A 13199-nucleotide genomic window follows, 5' to 3' on the forward strand; every position below is an offset into this window, starting at 1 on the left:
CTGGTTATTCTCACACCTCTGCCACATTAAATTACTGCAGGTATTTAATATGTAGTAACGTTGAGCAGGACAACTATGCCTCTATTATTCTGCTTCTTCAACATTTTCTTTTAGGTGTTCTTGCTTGCTTTTTCTTTCTAAAATAATTTAGAACTATTTTATCATGATCAAAGACCAAAAGAAAAACATTTGGGACTTGGATTGGAATTCCCTGCTCCACACCTCCCACTCCAAAATATAGATATAAATTTATATGGGGGCAATGGGGAGAAAATTGATATGTCTCTCTTTTAATCAAGTCTTCTGTTATATCTTTCAGTAAAGCTGTGTAGGAATTTTTTTTTCTTATAAGACCTGCTTACATTTTGTTAAACTCAAGTTTTTAAAATTGTGGTAAAATATGTGTAACATAAAGTTTACCATCTTAACCATTTTTCAGTATACAGTTCAGTGACATTAAGTACATTCACATTGTTAAGCAACCATCACCACCATCCATCTCTGAGCTTTTTTGTTCATTTTTCCAAATGGAAACTGTATGCATAAATCAATAACTCTCCAATTCCACCCACCTCCAGCCCCGGCCAACCACCATTCTACTCTCTGACTCTGTGAATTTGACTTCTCTAGGTGCTTCACATAAGTGGAATCATACAGTTTTTGTCCTTAGTTCGCTTGGCGTAATATCTTCAAGATTCATCCATTTGTAGCATGTGTCAGTATTTCCTTCCTTTTTGAAGGTGAATGATAATCAATTGTGTATATATACCACATTTTGTTTATATATTCATCCGTCAGAGGATGTGTGGGGGCTTCCGCATTAAAGTAAAATATTTTATGTTTTAATTTTTGTTGCTGCAGCTGCAGGCATGAGTTTTTTTGTTTTACGAATTTTAACTGGTTATTGTGGTTACATTTGAAAGCTTTTATATTTAAAATTGTTATAACCAGCTACTTTATTAAACTCTCATTAATTGTAATAGTCTTCCAGTGCTTCTTTCAGATATTCTGATTACACAGCCATATTGTTGGCATAATGAAAATCTGGCTTCCTCTTTTTTCATACATTTCTATTGACTTTTATCGAATTAGTCACCATTTTCAGAGCAGTGTGAAATAATAGCAGTAAGAGTGGTCATCCTGCTTTGTTCCTATTCAGAGTGTCTTCATTAACATAACTAGCTGATTTTATTTATACATTCTTTAGCATGTGAAGGAAATATTTTTATATTCCTAGTATTTTAGGAAAGATTGGCATGTAAGATTAACTACAGATCAGGAACACAAGTTAATTTTTATGGAATGCTTTTCCACTATTGGAGTTCGACCAAATTTCACAATGAAGGGCCCAGTCCTTCACAAGACTGCCCTCAGCTCAGACACCAGCCCCACTCTAGGAGGCCACCCTTACTCTGACCAGCTGGCTACAGTGTCCAGGGTCTCCCCTCCTCATTCTCTCAGGTTTAATAATTCACTAGAAGACTCGCAGGAAAGTGCTGTGCTTACAATTACAGTTTTATTATAGCAGAAGGATATAAATTAGAAGAGGTGCACAGGGCAAAGTCTGGGAGGGTTCCAAACAGGAACTTTTCATCGTTCTCAGGGATGTGTTACTCTTCCAGCCATGAAAGAGAGCAGTACACACAGGGCATTGCCAAGCAGAGAAGCTCACCCAAGCTTTGATATCCAGAGTTTTAATTGTAGGTTTATTATATAGACATGATTGATTGAGTCATTGGCCAAGTGGTTGAACTCTTATCTTCAGCCCAGCTTCCTTCCCCAGAGGTCAGGCTGGTATAATGTGGCTCAAAGCCCCCACCCTCTGGTTACATAGTTGGTCTTTCTGGTTGTCTAAACTGACAGGTATGGTGCAAGGGGCCCACTGTGAATAGCAAAGATACTTCCACCGTGTGGGAAACTCCAAAGATGTGGAGGTTACCTCCCAGGAATTAGGGACAAAGGCCATTTACCCAATTGTCAGTTGAGATATATATGCATGAGATCAAAGTTACATATAATTGTTAAATTACATCCATTCGGTCAACAAATCCTTAAGTGCCTAACATGTATGTGCCAAGGACTCTTCTGGGCTCTGAGAAAGATTTCTTACTGTCCTAGCGTAAACCCTATGTGGTCTGGGTGAATTACTCTTCTGCTTTATTATTGTCAGATTTACTTTGATAGTATTTCAGTAATTCATTCCACAAATGTTGAGTGCTTACTATGTGCTAGGTACTGATCTAGGAATAGCAGTGAACAAAATAGGCAAAAATCTCTGCCTTCATGGTGCCTACTTTTTAGATGTAAATTTATATCCATGTTCATAAGTCAGCAAGGTCTGTAGTTTATTGCTTTGGTGCTGTTGTTATGTTTGGTTATCAGGGTATTAGGGCACAAAATGAATTTGGTAGCTGTTTCTCCACATAGGAATAGTTCAGATAGCACAAGAATTATCTTTGTTAAAGTCTAAAAGAACTCATCTATAAAATTGTATCTGGAATTTTGGGGAGATAATTTGAGATAGTTTTCTGTTTCTTTTGCTGTTTATTTCTTGGGACATTTCATATACACGTACAAAGAGGCATTATAGCATAGAAGTTAAGAGTAAGGACTCTGGAGCCCAGCTGCCTGGATTCAAAACCCAATTCTGCTAATTGCTACCTATCTAACTCTGGTCCTTGGAAAATACCGTTTCTCTGAGCAGAACGCTTCAAAGGATTATATGGCTGCTGGTGGTTTTGTGGTGGAAAATCTCTTGAAATACCTAGATTGTCATACTGCCAGAAAGGCAGATCCTTAGAACACATCATTTCTTCACTAGCTCTGTGATCTAGGGCTTCAAGTTTTCACTCAGCTAATGTGCAGGTGGATTGTGTTGTAGGAATTTGTGTGCTTTCACTTGTATACTTTTCAAACTGATAGATTTTTGTGGAAATAGATTTTTGTACAGTCATCAGAATTGGTTTGAAAGATGAGCCCTAATGTTCTGCATTTTGACACCTCTTCTTTTCAGTGATAGCTCTCGTGTTATATTGTATGATGCCTATTGTGAATGTAAGTGAAGTGCTTGGACCCTTGTGCCTTATGTTACTCATGGGAACTGTCCACTGTCAAATCGTGTCTACTCAGATAACAAGGCCATTGGGAAACAATGGAAATCGGAGAAGAAGGTGAGATGAGAAATTATACCTGTAGTTGTGTGTTTTCTGGGAGAGGCATTGTAGAGATTTGCAGGGTCTTTGAATCAATTAATACAAAAAAGAATCTTCCTCTTTTACATACATTTTTCATCATTTTTTGGCTTAAAAATGTGGATTTTACTTTTTACTTTTCTCCCTGATGCTGAGAAACCTTGTCATGAACTTTTAACCCAAGGTGGGGTTTTGTCATTGAGTACAGTTGTTTAAAAGGAAGATTCCTATACTATATTATTTCTTATTAAAATTCACCTTAAATAATGATTTTGAAAAGGCATTCTTCACAATTCAGTCTTAAAATTTGGTGAAAATTCACTTATAAACAAGAATCTCAGTACACTGGGTTAGTGCTACTAAAATTCCTACTTTTTTCCAAGCATGTATAATGAGAATCGATTTCTAAGTGTTCTAAACTTTTAATAAAGATTTAACTTTTCTACACATTGAATTCATATCATGTTTTTATTATGTGCCCTGTGTGGGTTTTGGAACTGTTAAAGGTTTCTTGGGTACGTATGGTATCATCTTCCCAAAGTCATCTTTCCTCAGAATATCTGTAGATTTTTGTTCCCCTAAGGAGTTACTAAATAAGATTTTTTTCATTTGGTGCCATAAATTTCAACATATTTATTATTTTTTTTCAATGTTTTCAAAACTATTTTTTCAGAAAAGAATATTCCTTGAAAATTCAGTTTAGTTGATTTAATGTTTTCTAAGGAACTCAAATATTGTGTGGTGTCTCATTGGTATTTATAGGATGTATCTTTCCACTGCATAGGATATCAATAAAAAGTGATCAGTTGCTATTATTTCGTGTTCCCCTGATTAGATGTGCCAAATGGGTCGATTTCTGACATACACATTTAAAGGAATTGTTCCTTCTTTCAGTGGTTCCTGAAGACTCTTGATCATACATATGAAAGTTTTCCTTCCAGTAATGTTTCTGAGTAGCAGTTCTATTTCTTTAATGAATGAGCAAAATGATAATAACTAGGACTTTGGTTTGGAACCTGTTGTTACCCTTAAGTCAGAAATATTCCTACATAATTTACCCTCATTATATGAAGTTCATTATACTTAATTTCAGATAGTAATCAGTAGGGATTTTCTGAGCAGAAATAGAAAAGGTCTTGAATAATCTGAAGTTGATTGAAATTTTTTTTGTAGAAAATTACGAAAAACGGTAAATGGTGACGGGAGCCGAGAAAATGGAAATAACTCCTCGGATAAAGCCAGAGGAGTAGAAACTTTGGAATCTGCGCCCTTCAATGGTGGTTTTTGGGGGACTCTCTTTGGCAACAGGTGGGAAGTCTTCCATTGGAATTTTTACTTGATTTTGTGTTCACATGAGTGTTTACATAGTTTATAATCTAATTCGGTTATAGGCGTATACTCTGTAAGCATATTATCATTGTGGTTTGAGTTTTAAAGGCCCTAGAATGATTTGCTTATTTGAAGTGTCTCCAGTGTCTTTCATGTTACCCGTAAGTGCAGTCATCTACCATAAAAGTTTCATTCTGTTTGATCTTTAATGGTTATTTCTAGAACCCAAGATTACGGAAGTATAAATATTCTCAAGGGGTAAATATTTTAAGCCATGTTGGCCAACATCTTGAGAGACAGAAAAATTTTTAAAAGATGAGGTATTTTTCAGTGTGAGAGCTGATACCTCTTTGGAAGTGGGCTGCAGGATGGGAGGCTGGTGTTGATGAGCTGAGGACAGAAAGGGAAATGAATCCAAGACAAATTCGACCTCTTTTGTGATTTTGCAGGTCATGACAGCACTCTATAGTTCAAAGAAAAACTTATTTTATCATACATTAATGTTTGTGACTCAAAACTAAAATTCTTTTGCAACTCCTTTTTTGAAGATGAAGTCTGTTCACATATTTTTCTGAAGATAAGTTGACACTCTTTAGTTGAAATGTTTGAGTTCTTTATGCTGAACCTGGTGCCGGGCCCTGAGCATCCTTGTTCTCAGGGACTTTCCTGTCTAATCAGGAAGGTTAGAGTAGCAGGTGTGACACAGCCACAGCAATGTGGAAATGCCGTGAATGATTACCTGCTGACTGAAGGCCGTGCAGTTCAGCAGACGGGGTGACTATTCTGGGCTGAAGCAGGCAGCAGGAGTCATGAAGGAGCCGAGAGCCGCTGGGCTTTGAAGGACAGGAGAGGGGAAGACAGCCTGTGAAGTGGCACAGACAGGCAGTGTGAATTAGAGGTTGACATTGTGTCTGAGAGAGAGACTGAATCTACTTCCTTGCAAAACGGAAAAGAACAGGCTTCCTCTCAGTTAACTGACACGAGTCTTTGGAGACTAGAGAGAACTATTGTCTGGCTTCCTACGCACGTAGGCAAGCTAAAAGCCTGAAAAATAATGATTTCTGAGTTTTCCCGATTTCCAGAATAATATATCATACCCCTCAGAAGAAAGTGATTTTAGAAAAGATCTTCCTTTCAGAAAAGTAATTAGTAATCCTTTTTTTTTTTTTCCTTTTTAAAACATAGGATTAAAAGAGTAAAACTAATATGTAACAAAGGGACGGAAACTGACAATGACTCAGGTTGTCTGCATCCTGTTGTCAAGAAGAGACAGTGTCGGCCAGACATTAGAATGTGGCAAGCAAGAGAGAAAGCAAAGTTTTCAGATGGAGAAAAGGGACGTCGGGTAAGATTTAGCTGAGTGTCAGTATTACGAGGTCTTCTCTTTCCTGCGTCAGATTTTTCTGTTCTTAGGCTCTGCTAGACACACAAATTAGACACTAATAGATTGGTGTAATTTGAAATGTAAAACCACAGGACGTGAAAAGGAGGGCATTACGAAGAATAACATGAAGGCTGTGGCTCATTCGTCTAATTTCTAGGACTAGAACTTGTCATTGTATCTGCTACTGATCTGGCCTTAGCAGCAGACTGGCCGATCTAATAAGCAGATGAGGGTAGAGGCTGCTGTGTCCTGTTCCGGGGGGGGGGGGGGGCAGTGATAGTGTGGTAAGATTTGGGAAACTTCTAGGTTTAGGAAGAAATATTCTCTGCTTTATGTCCAAAACTAACTACACTTTTCCTTTATAGTCTTGAACTATTTTCCTGTTTGTTAGACTGTGGTATTTATGAATTACACAAAGAGCTAATATTTTGGAGCCATGACAGCAGCCCGGCACTATTCTAAGAGCTTTACATGTGGTAACTCACTTAATTGTTTCAGCAACTCTGTGAGATGGGTACTTTTACCATCATCCCTTTTCAGATGAGGAAACTGAGCCCCAGAGAGATTTAATGACGTGCCCAAAGTTACATGGCGAGTGAGTAGCAGGGCTGATTCAGACTCAGTTTGACTCACGCCTGTGCTTCTCACCTCTCTGTGATACTGCCTCGTCATTTAGGCTGTTCAGTTTCAAGGAAGTTTAATATTTTTCTTTATTGAGGCCAGGTAACGTGTAGGTTTGTTCGCTTCTGATATAGTTCTCTTTTAATGCTTCTTAGTTTTTATACACACAGCGTCAGAGAGTATTTTGAGCTGTCCCCGGTGAAGAAGCTGCTGTTCTCTTTGTAGGAGTCCTTTCGGCGTCTGGGTAACGGGATTTCAGATGATCTGTCAAGCGAGGAAGACGGCGAAGCGCAGACCCAGATGATGATCCTGCGGAGGAGCGTGGAAGGGGCCTCGAGTGACAACGGCTGTGAAGTGAAGAGTCGGAAGTCCATACTTTCAAGGCACCTCAACACTCAGGTAATTTTTATTTTAGTTTATAAAAGTGTAGGCGTTAACTCCCACATCACGGAGCAGTAACAGAGTATGGAACGTGTTTTCCTGTTGTCTGTTGGCTTGATTTTGGCAGGTGAAGAAAACCACTTCCAAGTGGTGCCCTGTCATGCGGGATTCAGATAGTCTGGCCGAGTCAGAGTTCGAATCGGCAGCCTTCAGTCAGGTAAAGTGCCCTTTTTTTTTCAAGGCGTATTCTTGAGTGTAAAAACTTTATCCATTCCGTTTTTACTTGGTTGTCCTGAAGTAGTGTTTCTGTTTGCCTGACCCTCCCCTGCCTCCAGCTATCTGTCTACCTATCTCGTAGCTTTTAATGACTGATTACTTACCCCTATGAAGAGAGTAAGCTCTTTCTCTTTGAGCTAATCTTGAAAGTATCATAAGTGTTGCTCAGAAAGAGATTCCTCAATCCCCAGATGATGAGAAGTCCAGTTAATATTCACTTGGAGTATGGCTTTTATTCTTGAGCATCGTTCCTATGTAAGTGGGATTGATGATGAAGAGGACAGATATTTGAGAAAGGACCCCTGAGAAACGGGAGCCGTAAATCTCATCATGAAAGCCAGTGGGCATTTTGTACATTTGGGACATTATAAATCAGAAGTGAGGCGAGTAGATGGCGGTGGCTTTTGTTATGATTGACAAGGCAGTTGGGGCTGTGGAAAAACTTTCATATTTTGTTTGTACCTGCAGGACAGCTGCAGTGTCCATCCTTTTCTCTGCCTGATCTTCCCTTTCCCTGTTTGGCTGGGGCCCTGGACGTGACTTGATCTGCAGTCAAGCTCACAGTGTTTAGAGTAGGGGACGCTGAGTCCGTCAGTAGGCTCAGCCACACCTCCGTCCTCCAGATGTGCTTGCAGGAGTCACTCCCGTCCCAGGACACCTTAGGTGAACAATCCCATGACTTGGCTATAACTTCTCAGAGGGAGTGCTCTTTTACAGTCTGTTAGAGAGTCGTCGGAGTTTAGCATTTAAGTATTAAAATGTATTATTGTTATGTGAAGCCTTGTGATGGAACAGATACAATTTATGAAAGTTTGTCAGCTGTCACCATAGGTTAACTTGTTTTAATTTTATTTCGGATCTATAACTCTTTTTTAAAATCAATGAAAAAAAGTTTTTTTGGTTTTTGTTTTCCCCTAAAGGGCTCTAGATCTGGCATGAGTGGTGGCTCTCGAGGCCTCAACATGTCGAGAAGAGACTCAGAGAGCACCCGCCACGACTCGGAGACTGAGGATATGTTGTGGGACGACCTGCTGCACGGCCCCGAGTGCCGGTCGTCGGTCACCAGTGACAGTGAGGGGGCCCACGTGAACACCCTCCACCCAGGGACCAAACGCGACCCCAAAGAGGATGTTTTCCAGCAGGTCTGTAAAGGTGATGATGATAGGAGCTGATATTTAGTGTGTACTTACCATGTGCCAGCACTGTTTTATCTCATTCAACTTGATGATAATCCTGTAAGGTGGGTGCTATTTTACCCCTAATTTAGACATGAGGAAATTGCCCACAATTTGTAAGTGAAGATGTCGGGATTAGAACTCAGGGGGAAGAACTCTTGAGTTCCCCTGACCTAGATTTTTCTTCCTTATGTTTATTTATTTTCCTTAGGATGATCCTTAATGCCCTTTTATATGAGCAGGATACATTGTTTGGTACGTTAACCTCATATTATATTTTCAGAGACATCACATTGTTAACATACGAATTACTAGTCTTACTTCTCTAATGATGTATAAACCAAGTGATGTTTTTAATTTTAGGTTTTATTTTAATATAAAATCAGATAGCCTAGAAATGGTGAGTCCTTGGAAGGTATTTTAGCCTTCCAATGAATATAGGAATTCATTCTACAGCTGCAGAAATGTTTTTAAACCTATCACGTGGTAATATAATAGTTCCTACTTCTTAGGACTAATGTGATGTGTCTAATGAGATAATATAAAGTGCTTAGCACAATGCCTGGCAAAGAGTAAGCACCCAATATGTGTTAACATTGTTACAACATCCCCATCAGACGATCAGATCAGTTAGTCTCTGCTTAAATACTTGTGTGGCTGGAGTGATTGTTACTTCATGAGCTTGTTCCGCTGCTGGACAGACCGAATGATTAAGAAATGGTTCTCATACCAACCTTCATATGTTCAGTGAACAATGATCATGATTCTTCTTAATTTTATTTTTCTTTATGCTAAATATTTCCAGGATGACTTAATAAATAGTGTTGATGATGGATATTCATTTGTTTAATTATTGACTTTTCTTGATTCTAAGATACCATTGATTTAGGTTACATGTTTTAATGGGAAAAATCCTGCTTCATTAAATATATACAGTTTTCCAAAACTATCTAGAAACAACATACATTTTGTCAAATAAAGTTTGAAGCTTTTCCCTCTGATCTTGCTATCAGAGTTTGAAACTAAATATTCTTTACATTCAGTCTGAGGATTCATCCAAATTACATTAGCCCTCAATAGCTATGCATAACGTTATGATGATTTTGACCTACTTTGTACTTTTGGGATTTACAGTGTAAATTTAAGGCATATGTAAGAATAACTAGGTAAGATTAAATTCACTACATCAAATAGAATCCATCATTTCCCAATTCTGCCACCTAATCTATTCTTTTATTCCCTGTATTTCTAAATGCTGCTGCTAATCACCCAAGACAGAAACCTTGGGGCCATTCCTCCCACCATGTTTCTAGTCGATCATCGCATTCTCTTGATTCTGCTGTACAGTATCTGCATCTGCCCCCTGTGTCCACCCTGCTTGGTGCAGAGCATCATCAGCCCTCATCTGGATCCTTACAACAGCTTCTCCAGGCTAGCCCTCCCTTCGTTTCATTTTCCACACTGCAGCCAGAATGATGCTTCTCAAATACAAACCTGATGCCATTCCTCTTACCATCATTTAATTGCTTTCTTCTCCCTTCTGGATTATTTGCTTCTGTTCGTTTATTTGCTCTAATACAGTCTCATGTGGTATAATTTAACTCTACTGAACTTCTTCCAGTTTCCTCATGTGCTTCTGAGTCTTTACACAGAACTGGTTTGTTTGCCTAGAACACATCTTCTCCAATACCTATTCCTTTGGCTTGCTCCTTTTTGTTTTTCAGGTTTTGGCTTGACTGATACTTCTTTAAGAAGCCTTTTCTATATGCTCCTAAGCATTCTTCCTCCCCCCACCCCAGTCATGCTTTGTGGTGACTCTATTTAGTCATGTCTCCTTCATAAGACTGTAAGCCCCGTCATGTCAAGGACCACATCTGTCTTGTTCTCTCTTGTATTCATAGTGCATGTTACATAGTAGCTACTTAATACATATTTTTGGCTAATCAATTAATATATCCATAAATGCTCATCAGCATTATGCTAAGCATCATTGGAGAAGGAGAAGAAATATCCTAAATGGCCTTTTTAAAGCAATTTATGTATTAGTTTGGGAAATAAGTAGAAGACGCTATAAAAGCAGCATATAATGAGATGTGAATTTGTTTGATATAGACTATGAGGGTTTCTAATTTCAGAAAAGGGTAAAATGGGTGAGGTTTGTGGCCGTCAGAGGACACATTGGTGAAAAGGGACTTGAGTTGATACTTGACATGATATGGCAGAGGAAAATGCAGGGAGAGAAGAGACTGGTGAGGCTGAGCACTGGCAAAATGGCTGGGGAGCTGGACAGAGGGAAAAAGTCTACTAGAGGGAAGAAAGAAGGAGTGGTTGGAAATATTTATTTTTTCTTCTCAGAATCATTTATTCTGGCTTCAGAACTCAAGTCCTGCCTCTGATCGAGTTAGTGCAATAATCTGGGAAGGGAATGAGTGCAAAAAGATGGACATGTCTGTGTTGGAAATAAGTGGCATCATCATGAGCAGGGTAAGATTTCATAAGTTTTCAGATGTTTCCAAAAATCTATTTAGTGATCCGCAGCTATTTCACAGTATCTGTTTAATGATCAAAACAGTATCTCTGCTTTATGGGTATCTTAAATTTTATAGTCAGAGTCTTTACTTGGTAATATAATTTTTTATCTGTTACAAAGATCCCTGTGAGCATGATCAGTTGTTCAAATATATTCTACAAATATTCCTTATTTCATTTAAGCCTAACTTTTCTTTTTATGGGGAACTATCTTCTCTTTATTTAGGAAGAAAATTAACTTCGGTCACTTATTACCTTAAAAAAAATCCAGTTTTCCAGCTTTACATATTTCTAATTAGATAGGACCAAATGATCAGAGAAATGATTTCTTCTGTAAAAATTAGTCAAACTTTATAAAAAATCTAACATACAATTCAAATGATGTAAAGATTGCTTAGGATCATAACATTCCAAACATATGGCAATTTCAAGTCCATCCTAACTGGTGTGAAAGGTATTTGCTCTCAGGTTGCTTTGGTCCAGAAGAATAGAGCTGAATCAGTAAGAGTAAACTACATACCTAATCTTTTGCCAGCATTAATTTAGAATGTTTTGGGCAGCACAAATATCCATGATGAATAGTTCTACTGTAAGAAAGTATAATGAAAGAATATTTTTCATGAACACATCACAGTCCCAGATAAAATTTTTATAAGAGAAAAACAAGAAGGAACAAAAAAAGATGAAACAGCTACCACACAGTAAATAGTGTCTCCCCCATAACTGTATTTGAAGGGGGAAAGAGCTGATTTTAAAGGTCTGATGATGTTATATGAAAGGAAATGAGTATTGCATTTATTATTTTATACAACTCTTACTCTTTACAGAAATGTTTATAGTCATGCCCATAAAAGTGTAACCCGTGGCATCTGAAAGCAAACACTCTTTGTAATCAGGCCTTTAAAAAAATTATAATACAAAGTTCTGTGCTCAATAAGCAGGCCTGCACTGTGCATTATAACAAAAGCCTAATTTTTTTAAATTGAAGTACAGTCAGTTCCAATGTGTCAGTTTCTGGTGTACAGCACAATGTCCCAATCACGCATATATACATACATACATACATATATTCGTTTTCATATTCTTTTACATTAAAGGTTATTACAAGATATTGAACATAGTTCCCTGTGCTATACAGAAGAATTTTTTAAATCTATTTTTATATATAGTGAGCAAAAGCCTAATTTTTAATAAGATCTAACAGTCACAAATTTGTACATCATTTAAATTTGTATTTCTTTTAGATTTAAAACAGACTTACTTTTTAACACTTTAAATAATATTTGATAAACACTGCTTCATAGCTCCATCTAGCTATCTAATAATGATGGACATTTTAAATTAATTCCCAGGTGAATGCCTATCAGCAAGGAGTAGGTTATCAGATGCTGGGAAATGTCGTCACCATCGGATTAGCATTTTTTCCTTTTTTACATCGACTTTTCCGTGAGAAGAGCCTTGACCAACTCAAGTCCATCTCAGCTGAGGAGATCTTGACTCTCTTTTGTGGGGCACCCCCTGTCACGCCTATTATTATTTTGTCTATAATTAATTTTTTTGAACGATTGTGTCTTACTTGGATGTTTTTTTTCATGATGTGTGTGGCAGAGAGAACATATAAACAGGTTGGTTGTAAATTAAGTAAAATTTCTCACCTCCCTTTTGTGTATGGTATTCCATTGAGTTGCTTGTGTTCTCTTGATTTGTTCCCTCTCCAAAAGTTCATGTGGGCAATGAAGGATTGAGCAGTGGACTTTTGCTATTTGGGCATTTAACACTTGTGATAGCTATTTGTCACAATGACATGTTGTAATCTGAAATTTTGCTGAGCCCACATGTAGGAGTGAGTGATGTGCATTTGCTGGTTTGTATACATAGCATATGTAGTAATTCTCAAAGTGAAAATGGTTCTGTGAAAAGTAGCCAAGTGAGAAATAAATTTACTGAAATTTGATAAGGGTTAGGGATTCAGAACTTAATTTATTGGTGACATGTGCAAAAAAAATGTGGTTTTGAATGGAAATGTAGTTTGAGAGTAAGCCAGAATTTTGTATAGACATTTGAATTTGTGAAGGTGGAGATTCACAAAGCTTGACATCTTGAAAATGTCAAGAGTGTACCACATTGTGAAGAAGTATGTTACTACATAATGTGCTTTGCAAGGAACAGGTTAATGAGCTATTAACAATGCTTTTTCACTGCCTGTCTTAGTGACTGCTGATTAGAACCTGATCTTTTTAATGTTTTTTATGCTGGGAATATTGTTTACAATTATATAAATATATATATATATAAATATATATAAATAAATAT

The 13199-nt window shown here is 37.6% G+C and overlaps 1 protein-coding gene across 5 annotated transcripts in view; it reads left to right on the forward strand.

Annotated features, from left to right (window-relative positions):
* PHTF1 (putative homeodomain transcription factor 1) overlaps positions 1-13199 on the forward strand; it is a 59137-nt gene that overhangs the window by 27182 nt on the left and 18756 nt on the right. For 4 of the 5 annotated variants that reach the window (XM_014566401.2, XM_032486993.1, XM_032486995.1 and 1 more), the window contains exons 6-13: positions 3014-3170; positions 4365-4499; positions 5706-5865; positions 6751-6924; positions 7034-7123; positions 8103-8324; positions 10713-10841; positions 12239-12511. In XM_014566401.2, coding sequence (XP_014421887.2) covers positions 3014-3170; positions 4365-4499; positions 5706-5865; positions 6751-6924; positions 7034-7123; positions 8103-8324; positions 10713-10841; positions 12239-12511 — 1340 coding nt within the window. The remainder of the gene's footprint in view (positions 1-3013; positions 3171-4364; positions 4500-5705; positions 5866-6750; positions 6925-7033; positions 7124-8102; positions 8325-10712; positions 10842-12238; positions 12512-13199) is intronic. The other variant, XM_014566402.2, reaches the window with a different exon arrangement.

Source organism: Camelus ferus, chromosome 9, assembly GCF_009834535.1.
Source record: "Camelus ferus isolate YT-003-E chromosome 9, BCGSAC_Cfer_1.0, whole genome shotgun sequence".
Lineage (NCBI taxonomy): Eukaryota > Metazoa > Chordata > Mammalia > Artiodactyla > Camelidae > Camelus > Camelus ferus.